At 42.9% G+C, this 22312-nt stretch overlaps 1 protein-coding gene across 2 annotated transcripts in view; it reads right to left on the reverse strand.

Moving 5' to 3' along the window:
• Nucleotides 1-6039, reverse strand: part of SPAG16 (sperm associated antigen 16) — a 437472-nt gene extending 431433 nt beyond the window's left edge. The window contains exon 1 of one of the 2 annotated variants that reach the window (XM_079978996.1): nt 5924-6039. In XM_079978996.1, the coding sequence (XP_079835122.1) occupies nt 5924-5975 (52 nt within the window). In that variant the 5' untranslated portion in view covers nt 5976-6039. The remainder of the gene's footprint in view (nt 1-5923) is intronic. The other variant, XM_079978995.1, reaches the window with a different exon arrangement.
• Between the last annotated feature and the right edge of the window lie 16273 nt (nt 6040-22312).

Consider the following 22312-nt stretch of genomic DNA (forward strand, 5'->3'; position numbering starts at 1 on the left):
TAAATATTGTTCACTAGGATTAGGACTGTATTTTTTTTAATACTTCTACAGGAAATGCTAATTCACTGATGCTGTGATGTGAAGCACTGTGTCAAGAGGATGAGGGTGAAAAGACTTCACAAGGGCACTATTTTCCACCTTGGTGTTTCTGGTGTTAAAACTTCTTAATGATCTGCACAGTGCACAATTGCCACAGAAGTCTGCTATCTGTTGCCCCAGCACCAAACAACTCATCCTGATTGGGTGTTTTAAAAGCATACTTGTGGCCCTTTTTACTGGGTGGTGAAAGAGGGCCTTTAAAAAGTGTTCACAATGCCTGGCAGAAGCCAGAAGGTGGGTAGCAGCTCTTTGTAACATGCTATTCCTTTGTATCAGCAAACTCCCACCTACAAGCTCCTCTCTCAGGTTTACTGCAACCCACAAGATGCAAAAGGGGGCTAATATCTCTGGACAAAACTGTAGGGTCCCTATAACTACCCTGGCAGCCATGGGTATAACCAGAATTTATGCGGGGTGGGCAGGCGGGAGGGGGGTACACCCACCTGTCATCATCCTGTGTCTGGCTCTGTCTAGCAGATTAGGAATGAAATGTCTCAACAACAGTTGTTTTAAATTAATTTCTTACGGCAGTTGTTTGAAATTACTTTTCTTTTGCTCAGAAAAATCTGTCAAAATCTTCAGTCATTTGAAAATTAGGAAGTCAAATAAAAAAATAACATCAGGGAGTACCTTTCATGTAGTTAATGATTATATTTTACAAAATTACAATGAACACATATATTTCATTTATTTTTTAAAAATCTAAACTAAAACAAGTTTTCTTGGCTTTGCTGAAAACCTTTTCAGCACTTTCTTCTCAAATTTCTCCTTTTTTCTGATGCAGTTTTTCTGTGCACACTCAGTAGGCATATCCCATTGAGACGCTCCTGCCACTGACGACCTTAGCCAGGTCTTTGATCTCTGTAAGGTACTGAATGATCACCCTACAGTACAAGTGGTGCATGACTGAGCAAGAGAGATCAGAGCCTTTTTGTAGTAGGGTAAAAGATTTCTGCCTCTTTTACTAGGACTGCTCTTTGCTGACTTTCTTCTCCTTCCACATGGTGTCCCAGAGTTCAGCTTCAGTCGAAGTCTTGCAACTGATAAGAACTGCTTGGCTTCCATCTTGAAGGGTCATCTCCAACATGATACAGGGGTGTAGGGCCAAAAGTGAAAAAGCAGGTGAGAAATGATGCTCTAACAAAGACACTAAAGTGTCCAGGTAATGAGTTATAAATAGCCTGGGGAAAACTTCCAGGTGACAGGCCTTGTAGGTGCGCACTCTCAGGAGAAAATCATGGAAACTATGAGAAGCTTCCAGAACCGAGCTTCCTGCAACGTGATTGGTCAGTTTGCAGAAGCCACACCTATCACTCAGTCAGGTTGCCAGTTGTGTTGGTAGAATGCATCACAACATCATCCAAGTGACCTCAGTGAACATTTCAATTTCCAATATTCTGATTATTTCTACTTTTAGTTAAGTATTTTTATTTATTTACTTTATGGGGGAGCAGCTGAAAACCCACCCCCCCCCCGCTACATCCACGCTGGCAACCAAATAATGTATTCCAAAATATCAGTGGTTCATTCACGTGCTCATCTTCCAATGTGATACATGCCATCATCTGCCAACAATGCCCTTCTGAACACTACACAGAACAGGCTTGTCCCTACACAAAACAATAAACAGGCACTAATCTGACATCACAGGTGGCAATATGAAAAAAATGTTCCTTTGTACCTTAAACAAAGGAACTTCAAGGGGAGATTTGCAAAGGAACCACAGTTCATAGAATCATACAGTTGGAATGGACCCAAGGGTCATCTAGTCCAACCCCCCGCAATGCAATTCATCAAGTGGTTACATGCTCTCATTTGTGAAATGAATTGAGAAAAAAGATTTCTGTCATGTGTCAATTGGCTCACCAATGCCTGGACATCTGTATCAACAATAACTGGGTTTTTTGTGGACAGCCACTATTAACCGATACGCTCTGAACTTTACTGCATTTAATTTCCTTCTGACCTCACTGTTTATACCACCACCTGCCCCATTACGCATGCTTGGATAGATATGCATACAGCTCCGGATAACATTTCATGCAATTGATGAAGTGGACAGCAGTCCACAAAAGCTAAAGCTTTAAGGTGCCTCAAAACTCTTCGTAATAAGAAGCTACCAAATGAGTCAAAGCCTTCCTCATTTTTGGTGAGCAGAGTTGGACAACAAGAGGTAGTGACTCTTTCAGTATAGTCTGTAGTAAGAAGACAATAGGAGAGGCACAAGTTTTACTGGGGCCAGGAAGGAGATGCAATATGGTACAAATAACGTTATCTAAAGTAAGTTATAGTACCATTCACTGCCCTCCCCCTTTTGAAATGTCTATTAAATGTTATTAGAAGATGCTGCAATGCTGACAAATATGTCACAACACCAAATCCACCCAATATTTCAAATAAGAGCAGCTGAAGAAAAAGCTTGATGATTTAGGGCACTTCAAACCAGAAAGCATTCTGTACATTTTTATAAGGGCATGGGACTTGGCAGATCCTTTAAGCTACTTCATTGTAGACTCACTGTGGAGACTACACATTTAAGGTAAGAAAAAGACACTTTGTAGGGATGCTAGATAGCAGGGAGTGGGAACCTCAGGGTCTGGAGCAAAATGTGAACCTCCAGGACTATCTGGCCCTCCAGACTCTCCTCAAGTCACACACCCTCCAGATCCCTCACTAGACCTGCTTTGCACTCTTATTGAGTGTTTTTGCCTGGCTGGAATGTGTCCTTAGAATCGCCAGATCTCTGAAGTCTCAGATCCCAACAGCCACAGCATGGAGGCGCAAGCCTGGGACTCAATGAAGCAGTGGCAGTGCAAGGTTGCACTTCAAAATTTCAAACCTCTCCTTCTAACTGATATCCAGTGTCACATTACTGATCCCTTTTCAATGTGTTTTGACATATATTTATGTACCTGCTTTGGTGTCTACTTGAGTCACGAGCTCTTTCTGAGAGAGAGACAGAGAGAGAGAGAGAGAGGGGGGAAGAAATATTGTACTGGAGGAACACGATGGAAAAGGTGGTGATGATTTAAACTTTATTAATGGGTCAGCTGGGTCCTATAAAAATAAAAGCCCACCGTGCTTTTGCATCCTAGACTTCAAATGTAACTCATTTCCCTGAAGATCCTGAATAACTAACCTAGAAGAAGGAAGTATGAGACGCCTAGGTTCTTGCTAGGCCTGCCTAGTTAGTTGTGATAAGCTCTGACTAGGTAAGCAAAAGCTTTTCACAATACCATGCAGATTTGCATTGGGAATTCTGCATTAACTACTCCAAAGCCATCAGGTTGCAGCCTGAGTAGTGTGCATGCCTTTAGTTTATCCTGATAAGGTGACCGTCGTTCAAATAGCAGTTTAATATATTTCACAATTCAAGACATATTTATTGAAATTAGATGGTATTTATGCTTGAGCTCTACAGAGATACATTCTTCTAAAACAGCTGACATGTGCATTAGTCAGAAAAGAATAAGAGGGTATGCTGTCACTGCCTGCTCCCCATCCCTTTATCTTTATATTTAACTTCCCTTAAGAACTGTAATGGGGCAGCTACAAAACCTGAAACTATGGATCAAGCTCCCTGGAAGCTGGCAAACATTGTGGTGGTCTGTTTTTGCTTTAGTATCAAGTTAATGGGAAAGATGAACGCACTGTCGTTCATCACATGGAAATATGAGTTCTACCTACATGGCAAAGCCTGCAACATTTCAGTCCAGAGTACAAACCTATGCAGGGACGTGGATGGTGCTGTGGTCTAAACCACAAAGATTCTTGGGCTTGCTATTCATAAGGTCAGCAATTTGAATCTGAGCAATGGGATGAGTTCCCATTGCTTTGTCCCAGCTCCTGTCAACCTAGCAGTTTGAAAGCATACCAGCTAGAGTAGATAAATACCGTAGTTTCCTGTTTATAAGATGCCCCCTTGTATATTTTAAGAAAAGGAGGGGAGATGGCCCAAAGTTGTTGAGCCTCTCGCCCCACGCAGCTGTGGGCAGGAAACACTCCCTAGCCTAGATCGTTTCCCACACGCGGCGGCATCAGGTGAATTTGCACCCCCTCTAGCCATCAGGTTTGCAGGAGCGCAACCTCCCCCGACGCCGCCACGCATGGGAAACGATCCAGGGAGGGCTTCCCACGCACAGTGGCATTGGGTGGATTTGTGCTCCCATCAAAGAGCTGGCCAGCGGTGTGCAGCTTCTCCCCACCACGCAGCTGCGGGCAGGAAACACCTTCCAGATCCCTCCCCGCTTGCTGCGGCATCAGGGGAAGCCATGCTCCCGCCAACCGAATAGCTGGCAACACGCCGCTTCTCCCCGCCATGCCACTATCCGTGTATTGGACAACCCCAGTTTTTTGACATGGTTTTTGAGACAAAAATCCTCATCCAATACACGTAAAAATACAGTAGGTCCTGCTATGGCGGGAAGGTAAGCAGCATTTCCAGGCACTTTGGCTTCTGTTACGGTGTCCCATTGTGCCAGGAGCGGTTTAGTCGTGCTGGCCACATGACCCAGAAAAGCTGTCTGTGGACAAACACTGGCTCCCTCAGCCTGAAAGAGATGAGCACTGCACCCCATAGTCAAATTTGATTGGACTCAACTGTCTAGGGGTCCTTTACCTTTACCTTACAAACCAATGCACACCTACTTAGTAGTTACTTATGAGGACTGAGTTGCAAGGTTGCAACCCAGTGCCTATTTTTCTGGGATCAGCCCCCTCCCACTAAACCCACAAAAACCTTTCTATCATGCAAAAGGTCCAGCTGCAAAATTTCAAGGAGACCTTTGCCCCAACTCAGCTCCTCTTGGGAAAAGCAATCCTAAGAAGACTGGAGGGAGGGTGCAGGAAGATAAAAGGTGCTTAAAAAAATTACATCACCTTATTATTATTTATTAAATTTGTGAGTCGCTTTATCTTGCCAAAGGCAACTCAAAGCAATTTACGAACAAACAAAACAAAACAAAAGGGGTTTGCTCCCAGGACCTTCAGAAAGCAGGATTTAAGAGAAACGTATTTTCTTACATCACTTGTTGCTGTTACAACTATGCAAATTAATGACAGGGATCATCACATTTATGGGGAAATAGAAGTATGAACCCAGATGCAGGTGGGAGGGGGTCCCAAACAGAATAAAAGTGCCGAAGGGACTTAAAGCACAAACTTTTCCACCTACAAGGACTTGGTTTGAGTTAATCTATATTTGTTTGCTCAAACCTGCTTAAATAAAAGCAGTAAGAACTTTCCCCCCTGAACATAGACGCCTACACCCATATTGATCCCTGTGCCCCTATTTATAGATAGAAAGATAGGGACGCAGGTGGCACTGTGGGTTAAACCACAGAGCCTAGGACTTGTCTGCGGTTCAAATCCCCACGACGGGGTGAGCTCCTGTTGCTCGGTCCCTGCTCCTGCCAACCTAGCATTCGAAAGCATGCCAAAAAGTGCAAGTAGATAAATAGGTACCACTCCAGCGGGAAGGTGAGCAGCACTTCCATGCGCTGCTCTGGTTTCGCCAGAAGCGGCTTAGTCCTGCGGGCCACATGATCTGGGAACCTGCCTGTGGACAAATGCCTGAAGCCAGATGAGCGCCCCAACCCCAGAGTTGCCTTTGACTGGACATAACCGTCCAGCGGTCCTTTAACTAGATTATGGGATGCATTACAGGGTGGACAGGTGACCAATGATAGGCGACAGAGAGATGCTAGGCAGGTGGAAAGCGACAGATAAGGGCAGCAGGACGTTTCTAAAGAGCTACAGGGGCGACGGTCCTGCTGGGTTTGCGCGGCAAGCGGAAGCGTCTCCCCCTCGCTCGGCCCAAGGATACGCTGCAGGCAGAAGGTGCCCTCCGTCGTCGTCACCGTCGCCGCCTCCTCCATGGCCGCCGCCGCCGCCGCCGCCGCCGCCTCAGCCCGTCCCGCCGACAAGGCCGCGCGCGCGTCGCTCCGTTGCCCAGGCGACCCCGCGGCCCCGCCCCCCTTCCCAGCGCGCCTCGCTCCGCGGCCGCCTAGAAAACACCCGAGCACGCGCGGCTCGCATGCGCAGTGTAAACCGCGCCCGTGCGTTGGCCGGCTAACGTGGGAATTCACGCGTCACACACGTGTCCTGACGGTGCCGCGTGCATTCCAAGGAAGCCGTACTTCTCTGTATCCTTTATCTGGCTCAGAAGGTTTATACACCGCTCGACTGTAGAAACATAATAATAATAATAATAATAATAATAATAATAATAATAATAATAAACCCACCCCTCAAAGCACTTAACGAAAGAAAGGTAATAAAAGCGAGGAGCAATCCACAGCCCTGTCTTGAAAACGTGCAAAAGTCAGAATACGAAAATGGATCGAAAGTCACCTCGGCTTTCTAAAGCCGTAGCCAAAGGAGTCCTTCCTAAGCAATTAATGAAGCCCATCGAAGAGCGTGATCCAGCTCGGACGTCGCCACAGGAATCGGGTGATCCAGTGCCGGGTTTACCTAGAAGCTAAACAAGCTATAGCTTAGGGCCCCCCCAAAATGTAAAGGGGAAAAAACCTGGATGTACCTTTCCCAAATATATTCTGTTCTGTGCAAATGGCTTTAGATACCTGTTAGGTCCATGCAGCATACATGCCACACAAAAAACAGCGACAGCATGTTGTTGACAAAGGACAGCTGGACATATAAAGGGCCCCATTACATTGAGGAGCTGAGGCTTCATCAAACCTCAATCCGGTCCTGATCGGGTCTATATAAGATCTAAAAATAAAGGTCCAAAAGAAATGAATATTGATGGCAGCAGCAACAACAAAACCCAACAACACACCTTCAACAATAGCCCAGCCCAAGAGGCCTGACACTGCTGTGTTTCAGAGGGATTTATCCCCACCTTTTTCCCTGACAGGGACTTGAGGCAGCTTACAGATAAAATTAAGGAGAGATTTAAAAACACTGGGGTGGGATAACATTTTTTTAATTAAATATTAATAGAATTAAAATTATACAGATACAGATATAAAGATCTATTAAAACCATGCAGATAATTGCAGTAAAAACAGCACAGCACCGACACTTTCATTAAAAACAGACTGTGATGAGACAGCAACACTTTCCTCCAGCACTTTGAGAATAGCAAGGGAGGATGATCTGGGTGGGCAGATTTCTACTGGTCCCAGGAACAGAATTTGAAATCAACTACCATTTTGTTATTTATCAGTGGTCAACTGAGAAAATTCCTTAAAATGGGTTCATAACTGTGGTACCTCTCAGAGTGGCCCATGTTAGAAGTGCAGGGAGTGACGACTGCTGCAGATGATGTGAACAAAGCACTTTATATATTCATATTCTGTTTTTCTCTGTTTTATGTATTTTATCTTTTGTAATGGTTTCAGCTATAGTAATGATGATGATGATGATGATGATATGTGATAATGTACCGTGAGACTTTTTTAAATGGGAAAAATAAGAAAGCAGTCTATTGTTACGTCACCAGTGTTGACATTGTTAAACATTTGGGAGGAAGAAACTGAGGGGTGGGAGAGTTACACAGATCATTCATTGGTTTCATGTTAGCAGTTGCCTAAGTGGAAATGGCAAAGAATTGGAAGCAGGCTGACCATTGAACAGTGGGGAACTGGACAAAACACATCTGGCATATTGCAGTGGCCGAGAAGCTGACTTTCAAATTGAAATTGGCAAAGGAAAAATCATTAACATTGGATATGCAATATGGAATACCTTTGTGGTTAATATTAAAGAGTACAGACAAGGCTGACCTCAAGGCAGGGACACATCACTGGAAATCCTAAATGTAGTTATTTATTTATTTATTTATTTTAATGCACACAGACACACACAACTCTTAACTAGTCAACAATTTAGAGACTGCACCTTTTAAGAGTGGCTGCCAGACTTGGATTTGCACTTTTCTGGAGAACAGCTTTCCTGGGACCACAGGCAACTCAGATGAATGTTGCTGCTTCTGATATAATGAAGCTGCTTCAACAAATGTTACAATATTGTTACAAATGTTACAATATTTCAAACCCTTAAAGACCAGGTGTGAAATTCACCTTAGGGGTTTTTAATTTGATTTACAGTATTGTTGTTCAACTGATAAATTAGAGTTGTGTGTAAAGCCTTACTCTGTTATTGTTAAATGGGTGAATAAAGCAATTTGTGGGAAACTAATTCTGAATAGGTTTAGTCCCATACAAAATAGTAGATCACCATGGTTTCTCATTGCTTCTCTTCAGCACCATGTTGTGGTACAATGGGGTCCACTCATAAGTCAACAACCTGTTGTTACAAGTCATACATAAAATGATGCCAATGTATCATGTAAATGCAAACTTTTAAAAAGTAAATCACAAGACCAACCATTTGGAAGAGAAAACAAAAAAAAAAAATTGGATACTGAACAACAACCAACCAGTGTACAGTACACATTATTTCAGACTGTGGGGGAGCAAACAATGGTTGGCAGCTGATAATGCAGTCCAAACACCCTCCTGGAGCGCAGACTATACCACCCATTCACAGTGCAGGGACAGCAGTCTTCACAGCACAGGTCTGGTCCCCACAATTTCCTGTGCATGCAAAGCTACCACCCGCCCTACATGCCAAAATGTGTGCAATGTGCAAAAGTGGTATACTAGTAGAAGAACTATGACCAAGTTTAGAAGGCAACACTAAGTTCCAATTTAATATCTTTCGTTTCTCATCCCACTGTTTAAACAAGCAGTATGGTTTTTTTAAAAATCTCAAAGCTGCAGTTGACATTTAAGCCTACAGTATCAATATGCCATGCTGCAGCTTTCATTAGCAATGCCAGCCCCCACATGGTTCCACCCACCCACATGAATTATAATCAATTGGATGTTACAAGCAAATTGCTTCTTAGATTTCAACTGGACTCCTAGCAGCTACAGATTCTTTGTCTATATTCAATTTCTATACTGAAGTAATAGCAATAGATTGGTACCAGGTGCCTATTGTATTTGTTCAGCTACCTTCTTTTAATATGCCTTATATTCAATCCAATGCACAAATTATTCCAGCTGGAGTACTTAGATTTAAACTGATTCCTAGCCTGATTCTAACGCCTGGTGCAGTGCCACTCTGATGCTGATGTGATATGTCTGGGATTGAGTCTCAAATTCCTTTTTAAAGCATTACTAGTTAGAAAGGTGTCAGGTAAATTTCTAGATGTCTTGCAATCCAGGCACCCCCACCCCCACCCCACTGCTTCTTTCCTCTTGCTTCTTGATGAAAATTTACATTAAAGAATCAGCAACATTTTATTGGACATTGTCAACAAAATGCAAGCCTTATTAGACATTTCTTTCCAATACATAGATCTGAGAGAGTAGAAAGCAACAATTTAAACAAGTTAAAGGAAGAGCAATTGTTTATTTCTGGCTTGGGGACTGTTTAATAAGAAGTGAACCTAAAACATTAGATGTAACAATGAATCATCCTTAGGCAGTTCTTTAACCCTTTAGTTTAACTGGGTAGCATCAGCAAGCCACCAATAATCTTCAGGCAGTTTCAAATTTTGGCATCTATACCAGCAAAGGGGTGGGGTAAACTAGTGAATAACAGAACTAATAAGGGCAATAAACAATCAATTAACACATTGATGTTCAAGGGACAAGGGGTCATTTACATTTCCCTGCAAATGTCATGAGTGAAGGTTTCTGCAATCCATGTAGCTGTCTGCCTTTCTTATCAGAAATAATCTCTGCAGGGAATACATGTCCATTAATGATGAACTGAAATGGGTGTTTGTGCGTTTAGTAAATTTTCCCACCTGTGAAACAATCCCCTTTCCAGCCATTTAGACAACTCTTTGTGAAAAAATACGCGTCAATCTGTAAGGCAGCAAGTGCTGGCAGAAGAGGGGGTGCAATCCTGCTGCCAAGGAAACCAGCACAGCAAGATGGTGCCCCAACTGCAGGCCACAGGACGTGTTTCTTTATAGCCTGTGTTGAAGATGGAAGCAATGCAAGGAAGGTACTTGCTCCATGTCTATAACTTTAAGTGGCTTCTTCACAACACTTCCCAAGGTAGTCAGGGATTGTATGGTGAAGACAATGCTATCAAGGCATCTTGTCGTGAATCACATTTGGCTACATGATCATATCACTGAGTGAGCCCCAATTGGTTGAAATAATTAAGTGAAGAAGTATTTTCAGTAAAAGCAATTGTGCCCAAGCAGCATTTTATATTTATGCCTTTATCCATGAGAAATAGATTCAAATGATTCATAAGAGTCACATGCTCAGCGTACAGCCCCCCCCCCCCCCCGTCTCTTTCCTTTCCCTCCTCAACTACTAGGGCTTGCCCAGGACAAACATCATAAACACTTAGAATTAGCAGAATACAACAGAGCAGCAGACAAAGAAAATGGCAGTGGGCAATCTTGAAAAAAGATGTGAAATGCAGGAAGTAGAGGGCTTTTTGCGTGAACAATTTGGCACTCCTGAAACAGCATCTTTCACAGTGAAAACTGAATCTTGTGAAAATCTTTCCAGTAGCACCTTAGAGACCAACTAAGTTTGTTATTGTATGCATGCATACAAATCACTCCTTTCTGTGGAATATAGTTTATTTATTTTGCTGTACACACACAGGTGTGATGCCAGTGTGTGATATCCTAACATACATATTCATGACCAGGCAAGATGGCTATGCTTTATGAATGTATATGGAAAAATTCATCAGTGAAGCAGGTCCTGTTTCTCATTGAACTGAAGGTAAGATACAGTCACAATGGGGCAGAGGACACACCAGGATATTTATGACACATGATCCCTGGGACTGATAGCAAAGTCCTCATACATGGACCATTAAAATTATGTGAACGGAAAAAGAACTAGCTTTCAAAATTCACACTCCTCCACATTTTGAGATACAGTTCTTCTACAAAAAGTGTGCACAAAAGTGTAAATATTTAGTGAAAATAAACAAAATGCATAACGTTAAGGGAAGATTGCTTGTAAAATTGTGTGTTTTAGTACATATGCACACTAAAATGTTGATGAATTTTCACAAGGACTTCTTTTTTAAAGAAAACAACAACCCCACGATTGAGGAACTGTGTCCCTGCTCCCACTCAGACTATGGTGACACAGGCTCTTCCTTGAGAGGAAGGAAAATATCTTTATTGATTAAAAGTGCAGGTTCTGCAACAGGTAGTGGGTCACAGCAGCCTTAATGCTCAGGTTAGCTGACAGGGAAGTTGGAACTATCTCAGCTAGAAGCAGCAATCCAAGTTTAAGGCATCCAAGATTTAGGCAAGGTGGTCAGAACTGCACAGAAGCAACAGAGTTGTCCCGATAGGCTAGCCCGCCCACCCACCATGTGAGCTCATTGGCAAGACTCCTGTGCCTTGTGAAAATGTCAAGTTCCAGATGTGCACTGTATTAGGGAGGGATGGGGCTGATCCACCCCTTCTTAATCCATTTCTTCTACCTGCAGCAGTTGGTTGACACCCCATTGAAGCTTCCTGGGGAGGGAGGGAGGTGGGAGTCCTGCTCCCCATCTGGAGCAGCTATATCCTGCCTCCTCCAGACACTGTTCCTTGGTCTCAGCCCCCCACCCTTTCATCCTCCTGCTCCCCCTCCTTGCTTGTCTCTGCCTGCCACTCTATGCCTGTGCCTGGTGGCACCATGAGGCCTGTGACAAGGGGTGAACTGAATTTGAGATAGGAAAAATGAGAAACACAGAAACCAAAACTGACAGGTTCATTCATCCCTACATAAAATTACTGCAAAGTGCCACAAGAAGCAGGATCTTGACAGGGCTTTTTTTCAGCCAGAAATTGCTGGAACTCAGTTCTGGAACCTCTCAGGTGGGTGCCGTTGTCATTATAAGAGAACAAGGGAGGCATTCATGGTGAGTTCCGCCATCTCTCTTTCTAGAAAAATAGGCACTGGTTATTGTAGCCCTGTAGTCATCACCTTTCCTAATTTGCACTGATCAGAAACTCTTGTTGTCTTAGTTTATGTTAATAGCTTGATTAATGAGTATACCCTCACCGACTCTGTGGCAGCCTTTGATTCCCACTTCAACCATCAGGTAAGGTTGATTTCACCCCCCCCCCACCTTGTTCCTGATGTACTTCTTCACTCACGCCTTCTTTCCTGGCAGGAGGGGAATGCCCTTTTGTGGCTCAGGTGCCAAAATGTCTTGGGCTGGCCCTAATGTGCTGGATTGTGCTGTGTACAAAGTTAATATCTTAAGCATTCTGATAAAAGGCTGTGGCTCAGTTATTAATCGGCTTTCACGGCTCAGCTATAAATTAGTCAAGCATTCCAGGCTTTCCTATTTATTTAGTGCTTGCCTCATGAATTCAATTTTCAGGACCACATTCACATAAAGCCTTGTTTAGTGGATGACAGTTTGTCTATATTACCCTTTTTGCATCTGCCCCATGTTCCTTGCACTAAAATAAATTATATCCACAAATGGTTTGAGCAGTGCTTTTTTCTGGGGGAACACAGGGGTACGCATACCCCTAAACATTTTGTGAATCTAAGTTTGGCCTCATTTCAATATGAGTAGGAAAATGAGAGTACCCCTAAACATTTTTTTTAAGAAAAAAGCACTGGGTTTGAGAAGACTGTAAAAGGCTGGGTGGGGGACTTTGGGAGGTATTTAGCTAGGTTTTACTCAGTGTTAGACCTGCTCAAATTAATGAACATGATTAAATTATGTCCATTAATTTAAATGTGTCTATGCTAAGTAAAAGTTAGTTGAATACTAGCCTTTAATGTTGAAACAGTAAGCAATATCTACAGTATACCTTGTCAATGTGATGATTTTTTAAATGCAGTTTATCTTGGCTACAAATTCGTTGAGAGTGAGGAATACTGGCTAAACTGTTGTTAACAGTACACTGTGAACTTTGGACTGTTTTAAAAATGTCCATGTTATCATTCAACATTTTCTGCGTCAAAACAGATTCACAGGGTATCATATACAAGCTGCTTTTAACTTTTCTTTCTCTCATTGGAATGACAATGGTGACATCTACTGTTTAAGGGAAGGAACTGTTCAACTAGGTGCAAATCCACAAAGATTCAAATCTTTCCCAGTGGTATGCTGTCTTCCAGTGCATTGGCACATATCCCAATATACGTTCTGATGAAAACCCAGATCTGCGCTCACTGCCCTTTTTTCCAGATACCCCATGTTTAGGCCCTTATAACTGAAGGCTTAATATCTTGCAGAGAAAGTCCCAAAACTCAGGAGCAGAGAACATACTTTTAAATAGGGATGATCACACCAGGAATAGGGCAACTTCTAACCATTCATTCTGGCCAAGTTGGGTTATTGTTTAGTACTTGAGACAAGACCCACATCAGACTTTGGCAGACATATGTAGAGTGCCTCTGGGCAAATGAAAATGGTGGATGGCTAGGGGTCTCACCAGCACTGTACTGGGCATGCACGCAGCTCAGGACCGGCACAACCATTGGGTGGTGCCTAATGCCATCTGATGCCTCTGCCATCTCCAGAGAAGTGGTCCTGGCATTTGCTCTGATTTTGGGTGAGATTGTGCGTATTTCCGGCAAGATCTCACCAAGAGTGTGATATCTTGCATGATTTTGACAGGATCTAGGTGGAAATTGGCACAATCTCATTTGAGACCAGCCGGGGCTGTTGCCACTTGTCTGAGTGGCAGATGTTGCAGGGTAAGTGATGGCAGTGACAGGGCAATTTCTGTTTTGCCTCAAGTGGCAACACAGGCTGTGTGGTCCCTGGTTCAGCTGTCCTGTAAGCAAAGTAGGAAAAAGAAGTTGCGTGTGTTTTGTTTTTTTAAGGGAAGAGCCACGAAATCTGTTGTCTAGCACAGAGCACTGGGTCTCCGGTCCCCTAGACCACCCCCTAACAATGCCCATGTAGTCAATATTTAGTGACATTCTGGCGTTTTTCTTAGGGAGGCAATAATAACTCTCTAGGATCATGCTCAGTCCCAGGGGCTTTCCAAATGGGCCTTTATAGTGGTATAATCACTGGTGGACCAGTGGTCAGGGATGGTGGGAATTGTAGTCCAAAACATCTGGAGGGCCGAAGGCTGGGGGTGCCTGAGTTTCAGCATTCTCCTGATGTCTCTTTGAAGGCAGTGGGGCTGGTGGGCCTGATTTAGGAGACATCTGACCAATGTAAGCTTTCAGTTTGGGATGTTATGAAGAGACTAAGGCAGATCACGACAAGAGTTCTGGGACGAGGTGTAGAGGCACATGCCACCTCTTCTAATCCCACAAGGTTATAATACCAGGCATTATATACCATAAACAAATGCACAAAAGCAACAGCATGAAAGAGCTATCCCCACGCACATGCTCATAGCTGTTACTTTTACTGTCTGGAGGAGTATGAGGATATGCAAGGGTCAACATGACAGCCATGGAACTTTTCTCAATTCAGGCACAAGCCACCATTAGTCTGGAAGGGGAAAACCACATTCATTTTCTAATAACAGCAGCATGTGACCCCAAATGCAGATGGTCAGCTCCAAATTCACTCTTACAAACATCAGAGCAAACAGCAACTATACCACTCTAAAAGGTAAGTGTGGAAAGCCCTTAGTTCGTTAAACTCTTTAGCCACTAGGTGGCAAAAACAAATCAACCAGCCATACAATGGTTTGCATGTAAAAAGTTCCAGGTTCAATCCCTGTTATCTCTGGCTAAACAGATGAGGATGGGAAATACCATCTAAATAACATTTTGTCTCAAGACATCCTTTTCCACTACAAAGCAAAAGATCAGTTTTTTAAAACAAAAACAAAAACCCACTCCTCTCCCAAAGTTCTTAAAATGAGTATCACTATTCAAATTTTCTTGCAGCTTACTTTGTTGTTGTTTTATCCACCCATCATGAGCAGGTCCCATGATTTAAAATTGAGAGTAAAAACAACAACAACAAAACCCAGATTAAACATAGATTCTAGTCACAGGCCCTGAAAACACACATCTCAGGTGTCAAAAGTCAGGGTATAGAATCATAGAACTGTAGAGTTGGAAGGGATCCTGAGGTTCATCTAGTCGAACCCCCTGCAACGCAAGAATCCTGCCCATAGCCTTCTCTGGGTGGGCTGGAACAACCAATCCTCTTTTTAGCAGCCAGGGGCACTGACTCATTGCGCCACAGGGAGGTGTGGCTTCAGCATTTGCTGAAAGCTGTATAGTGAAGAATCCAGGTGATCCTTTGAAGGGAAGGAACCCTATAACTTGGGGGCTGCCACAGAAAATGCCCTCTCTCAGGCCACCCAAACTTCTGAGGAAGGTTTAACTACCAAGAGGACCCCTCTACTGCTCTTAATATTTAGGAGGTTTCCTAGGGAGAAATTCAATTCTGTTTGCATTTAAAGGCAAATCTAGCAATTTTGGAGTGTTCCAAAAAATATGTGAGCTGAAACATAGCTATAGGACATCAGAATCTACGTTTTTCTGAATTTTGCAGTGCCACTTTCAAGCCAAGTAAGGTGTACCAAAATTTGTGTGCTGGGGTAAGATGTGCATTAACATGCACATGTTAGTGGAAAATAAATTGATGCCAAACTGAATTTAAGTCAGAAACAAGAAACGTAGTAAGCCAAAACTGACAGATTCACTCATCTCTACCTTCTGCTGAGTGATTGTCCTCCAAACTACGACCAGAACACATGGTCTGAATGAAGTGGCTTTCTCATTCTGGTTTGGAGGACAAAGGCTGCTGCTATTGAATCTGATGACATCTAAATAGAAAATGGAGTGGGAAGCGGAATTAGAAAACCGTAGAATCTTAGAATGGTGGATTTGGAAGGGATCCCCCCAAGGGTCATCTAGTTCTACTCCCTGCAGTGCAGGAATCCTGCCCACAGCTGTCCCTGGGTGGGCTCAAACCTCCAAGCTTCTGGTTAACAGCACACTGACCCATTGTGCCAGGGAGAGAGAAGGAAGGAGAGGGGGTGCAATCTGATGGTTAATTTATGGTCCTCAGCATCATTTGGCAAAACACACTTTTCACCTACATCTCATGGTCTAGAAGAGGACCACTTGAATTGGGCAACCGCGGCATAAATGGAGCCTAATATATCAACGGCTATTAGACATGATAACCAAATGGAACCTCCATCTTCAGAAGCAACATAGCTTGGAATGCCAGCTGCGGGACTGCAGACAGGGGTTGTTGATTTCACGCCCTCTCCATGGGCTTCCCAGAAGCATCAGGCTGGCCACGGTTGTAAACAAGACACTGGACTAAATGGACCTTTAGTATGATCAATCTAGCAGGGCTTTTTATGTGCAAGAAACATCAGCCTTAATTTCAGCTGAAGCCATAGTGGAAATAAATTGCTCGGATTTAGTGTTGTGGAAATTATCACATGCAAATGGAACTTTCACAGTTGAGATTTTGAGTATTTGTGAAATAGAAACAATTTGACATGCAATTTTTTTTTTGGGGGGGGGATATTCATTACACTTCTCATTTAAATCTGAAAGGAAGCATAACACCTGAATATATTTGAACAATAAATCATTAGCTGCATAAATATGATATACCTAAGGAGGGGGAAAGACAGAAAATCTCTTTCAAGCTTTTAAAAATTGCCATAACATTCCAATATTCTAAAGTACAGCCTCCCAGATTTCTCCCAGATTAGCCTCCCTTTCAGAGTTTCCCTTGTTGTTCCCTTCTGAGATATGCTGCTGAATACTCCCTTCATCATTCCTTGAGATGTTTTCCAGATTCTTTTCAGTGGACTGTGCATTCTCTGAAGTAGAAAAGAAGACAGGCAGATAGAAAGCAAGCAAGAGAATTCCATGTCAAGAAAGTAATGTTAGAACTTGTCTGATGTGATCCACAGGAAAGCAGAACAATGTTGAACACCACTCCAAAACACTGCCGTGCAGTAGCAAGACCCCAGGGGGTTCCAGGTGCTCAGCCAGGGTTGTGTTGGCGTTGGAAAATCAAGGCACACCTGGAGGCTTCAAGTGGAGAGGCTGCAGAACATGATACCCCAAGAGTGTCTATTATTGCCCCTCTCGCAGCTTCTGCAAGCTTGGGTCCAATCCAGCAGTCAGCCATGGCTCCTGGACTCTTGGTGCAGCCTCCTCCAGCCACATGTCAAAACTGTACACACCTGGTTTAATCACCACATAAGTCTTGTTTTAAGAGAGCGATCACATGATGTACCAAGGCTATCTTGTGAATTCAGTGGCTGTGTCTTTCCCAAGTGTCAGTTGGCATGTTCAGTCGGGCTTTGTCACTGTGGACTTGCTAGCCTCTCTTAGTAGTGACACACAGAGTAGTAATTGATATTTCATTGCAATGCGAACCTCCATTGCAAAAAAAATTATTCAGTGTATGACGTAATGAACATATTTAGCACTTAAAGGTGATGTGCAAACCTGCAGGGTATGAATGAATGCCAAGGATTTCTGAAAAGGCTGGTTTTACTGCCAACATTTTTTTAAAAAATCCTTGCAGTTTATATTAATAAGGCTGGATGTTACTGCATGCCAAAAGTTATTGTGATTTATAAAGTATTCCTCACCTAGTGCATAATAAAAATACTTGGCTCTCAAATCCAATAACTAACAGATGATAGTAGCTTTATCTTCAATATTTAACATGACCTGTAACTTTCTGTCATATCTGATGACATTTTGCTATAATATTTTTTTTTCTACTAGTATTTTAGATTGCTTGAACTACTACAGAACAAGGAGACATCAGGAAGGAGGGAGGGAGGGAGGTATAGATTCTATATTATTTTATCTCAGTCCTTGAAAATGTTGGCAGGTGCCAACAATTAATTAAAAATACCGATAATATTCCTTGTTCAATGTCACTTGACATATTCTTGTATTTAGGAAACCCCAGTATTTAACAACAGCATAAAACACACACACACACACACACACACACACACAACGCAATAAGGAGTTTTACTTGGTAGAAATTCTTAAATGCCTTTATGAACTACTAGTGGCCCACAATACATTCTCAGGTACCGGTAATTCTTGTGACTAGGAAAATATGGGAGGCCTTTTGTACTGCAGTGAACTAACATACACTAATTTACAACACCAGCATGAACTCACGAGGTGGGGCTGGATTTGGGCAAGCAAGTACCATGCATTTCCAATGACCCCAATGATTAAATTTTAATAAATTACTAACCTTCCTGACCCCCTTCATGGATCACTGCCTTGCCGTGGCGAAGGGGCTTGAAGAACTCAGAGAAGCTATGAACTATGCTGAGCAGGGCACCCAAGATGAACAGGTCATAGTGGAGAGTTTTGACCAAACGTGATCCACCTGGAGGAGGAACCGGCAAGCCACTCCAGTATCCCTGCCAAGAAAACTCCATGGACAAAGACAACAGGCATATCTGGTCAATGGGGTCACGAAGAGTCGGACACGACTAAACGACTAAACAACAACAACAACAACAAACCTTCCTGACAGAGCACCATCTGATATGTCTCATTCAGTTCAATGGGACTTACTCCCAGCTCAGAGTGCATGGGATTGCAGTTGAAATGCACTATATAGCCAGGCCATTGGTTGGTGTGTGCCTTTGTCCTCCTGGTGTTTATCTTTCTTTCCTCCCCCACTTTTAAAAATATGTATATTACTGTTTTGCAATAGCAAGTACAAACCAAACCATACAACAAGAAAATAAAACAAACTGTGGAGTACTACAATATTGACTGAAGCACTTTAACTTAGGCCCAAAAATGCACTAGCAACCAATGAAACTAGTACAATATAGGTATTGCATGCTCCAACATCAACTGCCCTGGGAAAAATGAGAGTTAAGCAGCCAAAATTTCAGGCTGTGCTTTCTTCGGTCATGGTGCCCTAAAACATACATTTTTGGGCACTGCACCAAAAATGCACATTTTCTGTGCCCAGAAAAATCACTTTTTGAGGGGCCGCAATCTCACACAGGTCATATGACTTGTGCAGGAGTGCCGCCCTGGAAGATGGTGTCCCAGTTTTGGACCACTTCACGTTGGAAAGGATGCTCCAACTGCCTGGCTTCCACCAACATCCCAGCATTTTGCACCAGTTGACCATCTTCCAGACCATCTCTATATCTTTATGTTTACCCCGCTTCTCCATCATATTTATTTTCTTTGGGGTGCTGGCTTCTATAGGTGATAACCATAAAGGTGTTGTCCTTTCCAATAAATCTTGAATCTTGATATCTGCTCCATACTCCATATAATCTTCTTCTTCTTCTTCTTCTTATGCAATGATTAAAAAATTCTTTGTGTATTTTTCTCTCATCATATCATAAATAAGCATGCTACCCATCAGCAAGGAGGCTCTTATGGGGGTAAAAAAAATTCTTCTGTATGTTAAGTTACAAGAGCTTACATCATCAGACAGCATTCCCTGTGTTGGCAATAAAGTGTGTAAAAAAAAAGTGTGTAAAATAGCAGGAAGAAGGATTCACAGCTTCTAAACACAGGTCTGCCTCTCACATCTGTGTGACATCTCCATCCTTTGCCTGAAAGGTGACATGTGCCCTTTAAAGGGGACAAAAAGCAGAAAAGGGTGTCAGAAACTCAACACACAGCAAGCAGAAAAACAGTTCTCCATGCATGACCCATTATTAGTATTGTTGTTGTTGTTGTTGTTGTTGTTGTTATCTTTATTTTTACCCCACCTTTTCCCCAGACAGGGACTCCAAAGGCAATAAAAAGTCATGATGCACTAGACTAGCAACTTGAAAGAAAACACTAAAGACAAAAATGCATTCCAAACAGGAACCTGCTAAAGTTTTAACAAGTATTGAGACAAGGAGGGCCAGCAGGACAGTAAACAGAGAGTTGCCAACAGTTCCCATAACAACGTGATTTCCAGTGTGGATTTGTTTTGTGTACAGCTTGATTTGAAGCACAGAAACATTATTTCATGTGCTAATGATAAAGATAAAGATAGTGTCCATCAACTTCAAAGTTTAAAGACGGTGTAGTTTTTTTAAAAAAACTGGGTTGGGCATGGAATGGAATGCGTGAGAGCGAAAGTATCCTGACAAGTGGAACAGGTTGAGTGAAACAAGAGGCTGGAATTTGGGGGCCATAGTATCAGTTTTGATAAATGTCCCAATAGTGAAAAAGGCAAGAGTTTATGGGATGGGATAATTTGTGTGCTGGGTGTGAACTTACACCTGGTGTCTGCAGTCCGAAGGAGCAGCTGAATGTGGGGCACCTGATGACCCATGTGGTGGAGCACTGAACTCTGCCTGATAGCTCCCATGGAAAGTCAGCACAATCTTAATTCCCAGTATGCCCAAACTGATCACACGCACACTTGATGGGCACCGACATAGAGCTACATCAAATTAGAAAAGGTATTTCAAAAATGCATATTTATTTATTTATTTATTTGTGGTACCCCCCCCCTTCCCCCCAAACCCCACCTTTTAGTCCAAAAAAGACTTCCAGAACAACCAGTACCTGGACAGTTCCTGCACTCAGGCTTATAATCTGGGCCTGAGCTCAGACTTGCATGATACGAAAGGAAAAGTGATCAGAAGGGAAGAGGTGGGGAATTGAATGCAGATACTAGTTCTTTGTTGCAAAGTTATTCCTAGCATATGCTGAATAAACTGTGGAACACGGTGATACTGTGCCACATTGATACCATGCCAATTATCCCTGTTCTTCGTGGTGACCAACCCTGATGCCTCTGTTCTTCCTCCCCTATTAGAGACAGTCTGCCTTTCCTTGTGTACCCATTGGGAGAGGGCCATAGCTCTCATGTCATGCTAATGCATCTGATTGATCCCTGTGAGAAGAGAGTGCTGGACCAGAAGGGGCTTTGGTCTGATCCAGCAGACTTTTTGTTGTGTTCTTATGAAGGCTCTAAGATGCAATGCACAGGTATGCAGTTTAATTTCACTGTAGGCTTGCAGTCTGCGCATCCTTCCACCATCTCTACAAATAAAAGCAATTAATTGAAGTAGAGCTCATATATGAGCACAGTGTAATTAACTAAAGAGAGGCACGTACGTTACTAATTTAACCTCCAAAGGTAAGGCTGAAATGAAGATGACTATCAAACTGAATTATTTCTTCATTAGCAAAGCTCAGGGACAATCTCTGCTGTTGAGTAATGAATTTTAATTGTGTGTGAATGCTTCCATAACGTAAGTCCAATTACTCCACAAGGGAGGGCATTATTAATATGGGGGAAAGTATAGACAACCAAATAGAAGTGATTTAAGTAATATATATATATACATAGTATTCCGGCTAGCAAGGCCTTCATAGTGTTATCTTGCTGTACTACCATCTAAATTATTGGTGTTACTGAGAAGCACGTTCATGGGGGGGGGGGGGGAGAATAGGTCTGCAAACCCACAAGCTATTCTTTCATCACATATTCATATTGAAACAAGCTCATGTTTCTCCCCATATGTTTATATATCCAGTCATGGACGACTCTGGGGTTGCTCATCTCTCTTTACTGGCCGAGGGAGCCGGCATTTGTCTGCAGACAGTTTTTCCAGGTCATGTGACCAGCATGACTAAGCCGCTTCTGGCGAACCAGAGCAGCGCACGGAAACGCCATTTACCTTCCTGCCGGAGTGGCACCTATTTAGCTACTTGCAATTTGGGGTGTGCTTTCGAACTGCTAGGTTGGCAGGAGCTGGGACCGAGCAAGGGGAGCTCACCCCGTAGTGGGGATTCAAACTGCCAACCTTCTGATAGGCAAGCCCTGCTGTTAAAGTGTGTGGCTCAAATTCTTCACATCCTTAATTGTGTGGCTGTAGTTCTTTGGTGGATAAAAATAACTTGCCTCACTCCAGAGAAACTAGCAATGTTTGAGTCTTACCAAAACCAAGAGAACAAAACTGCCTCGGTCCTGTATACCTGAAGGAGTGTCTCCACGCCCATCATTCACTGAGATATACGGTAGATTTCTAATGCAGCCACACAATTGTTAGGAGAATGTGAGCATTTGTGTTTTCAAATTAAATCTTATTTCACTTGGCTCCCTGGCCCCCTGCATTATGTTACAATGCTTATTGCTTATGTCTTTGCAGAGAAACTAACCATTTGTCCATTAGTCAAAGGCGGGTAACAACAAGGCCCAGAACCAGGAACCCTAAGGGAGCTAAAAGCTACCTATCCAAACCTCCTTGGAGCACTTAATGTTATGTAATGACACTTGGGAAATAGGTTTAAAAAACAAAACAAAAAATAGCTTCGCCATTATGTAA

This window comes from Podarcis cretensis, assembly GCF_951804945.1.
Source record: "Podarcis cretensis genome assembly, chromosome: 1".
NCBI lineage: Eukaryota > Metazoa > Chordata > Lepidosauria > Squamata > Lacertidae > Podarcis > Podarcis cretensis.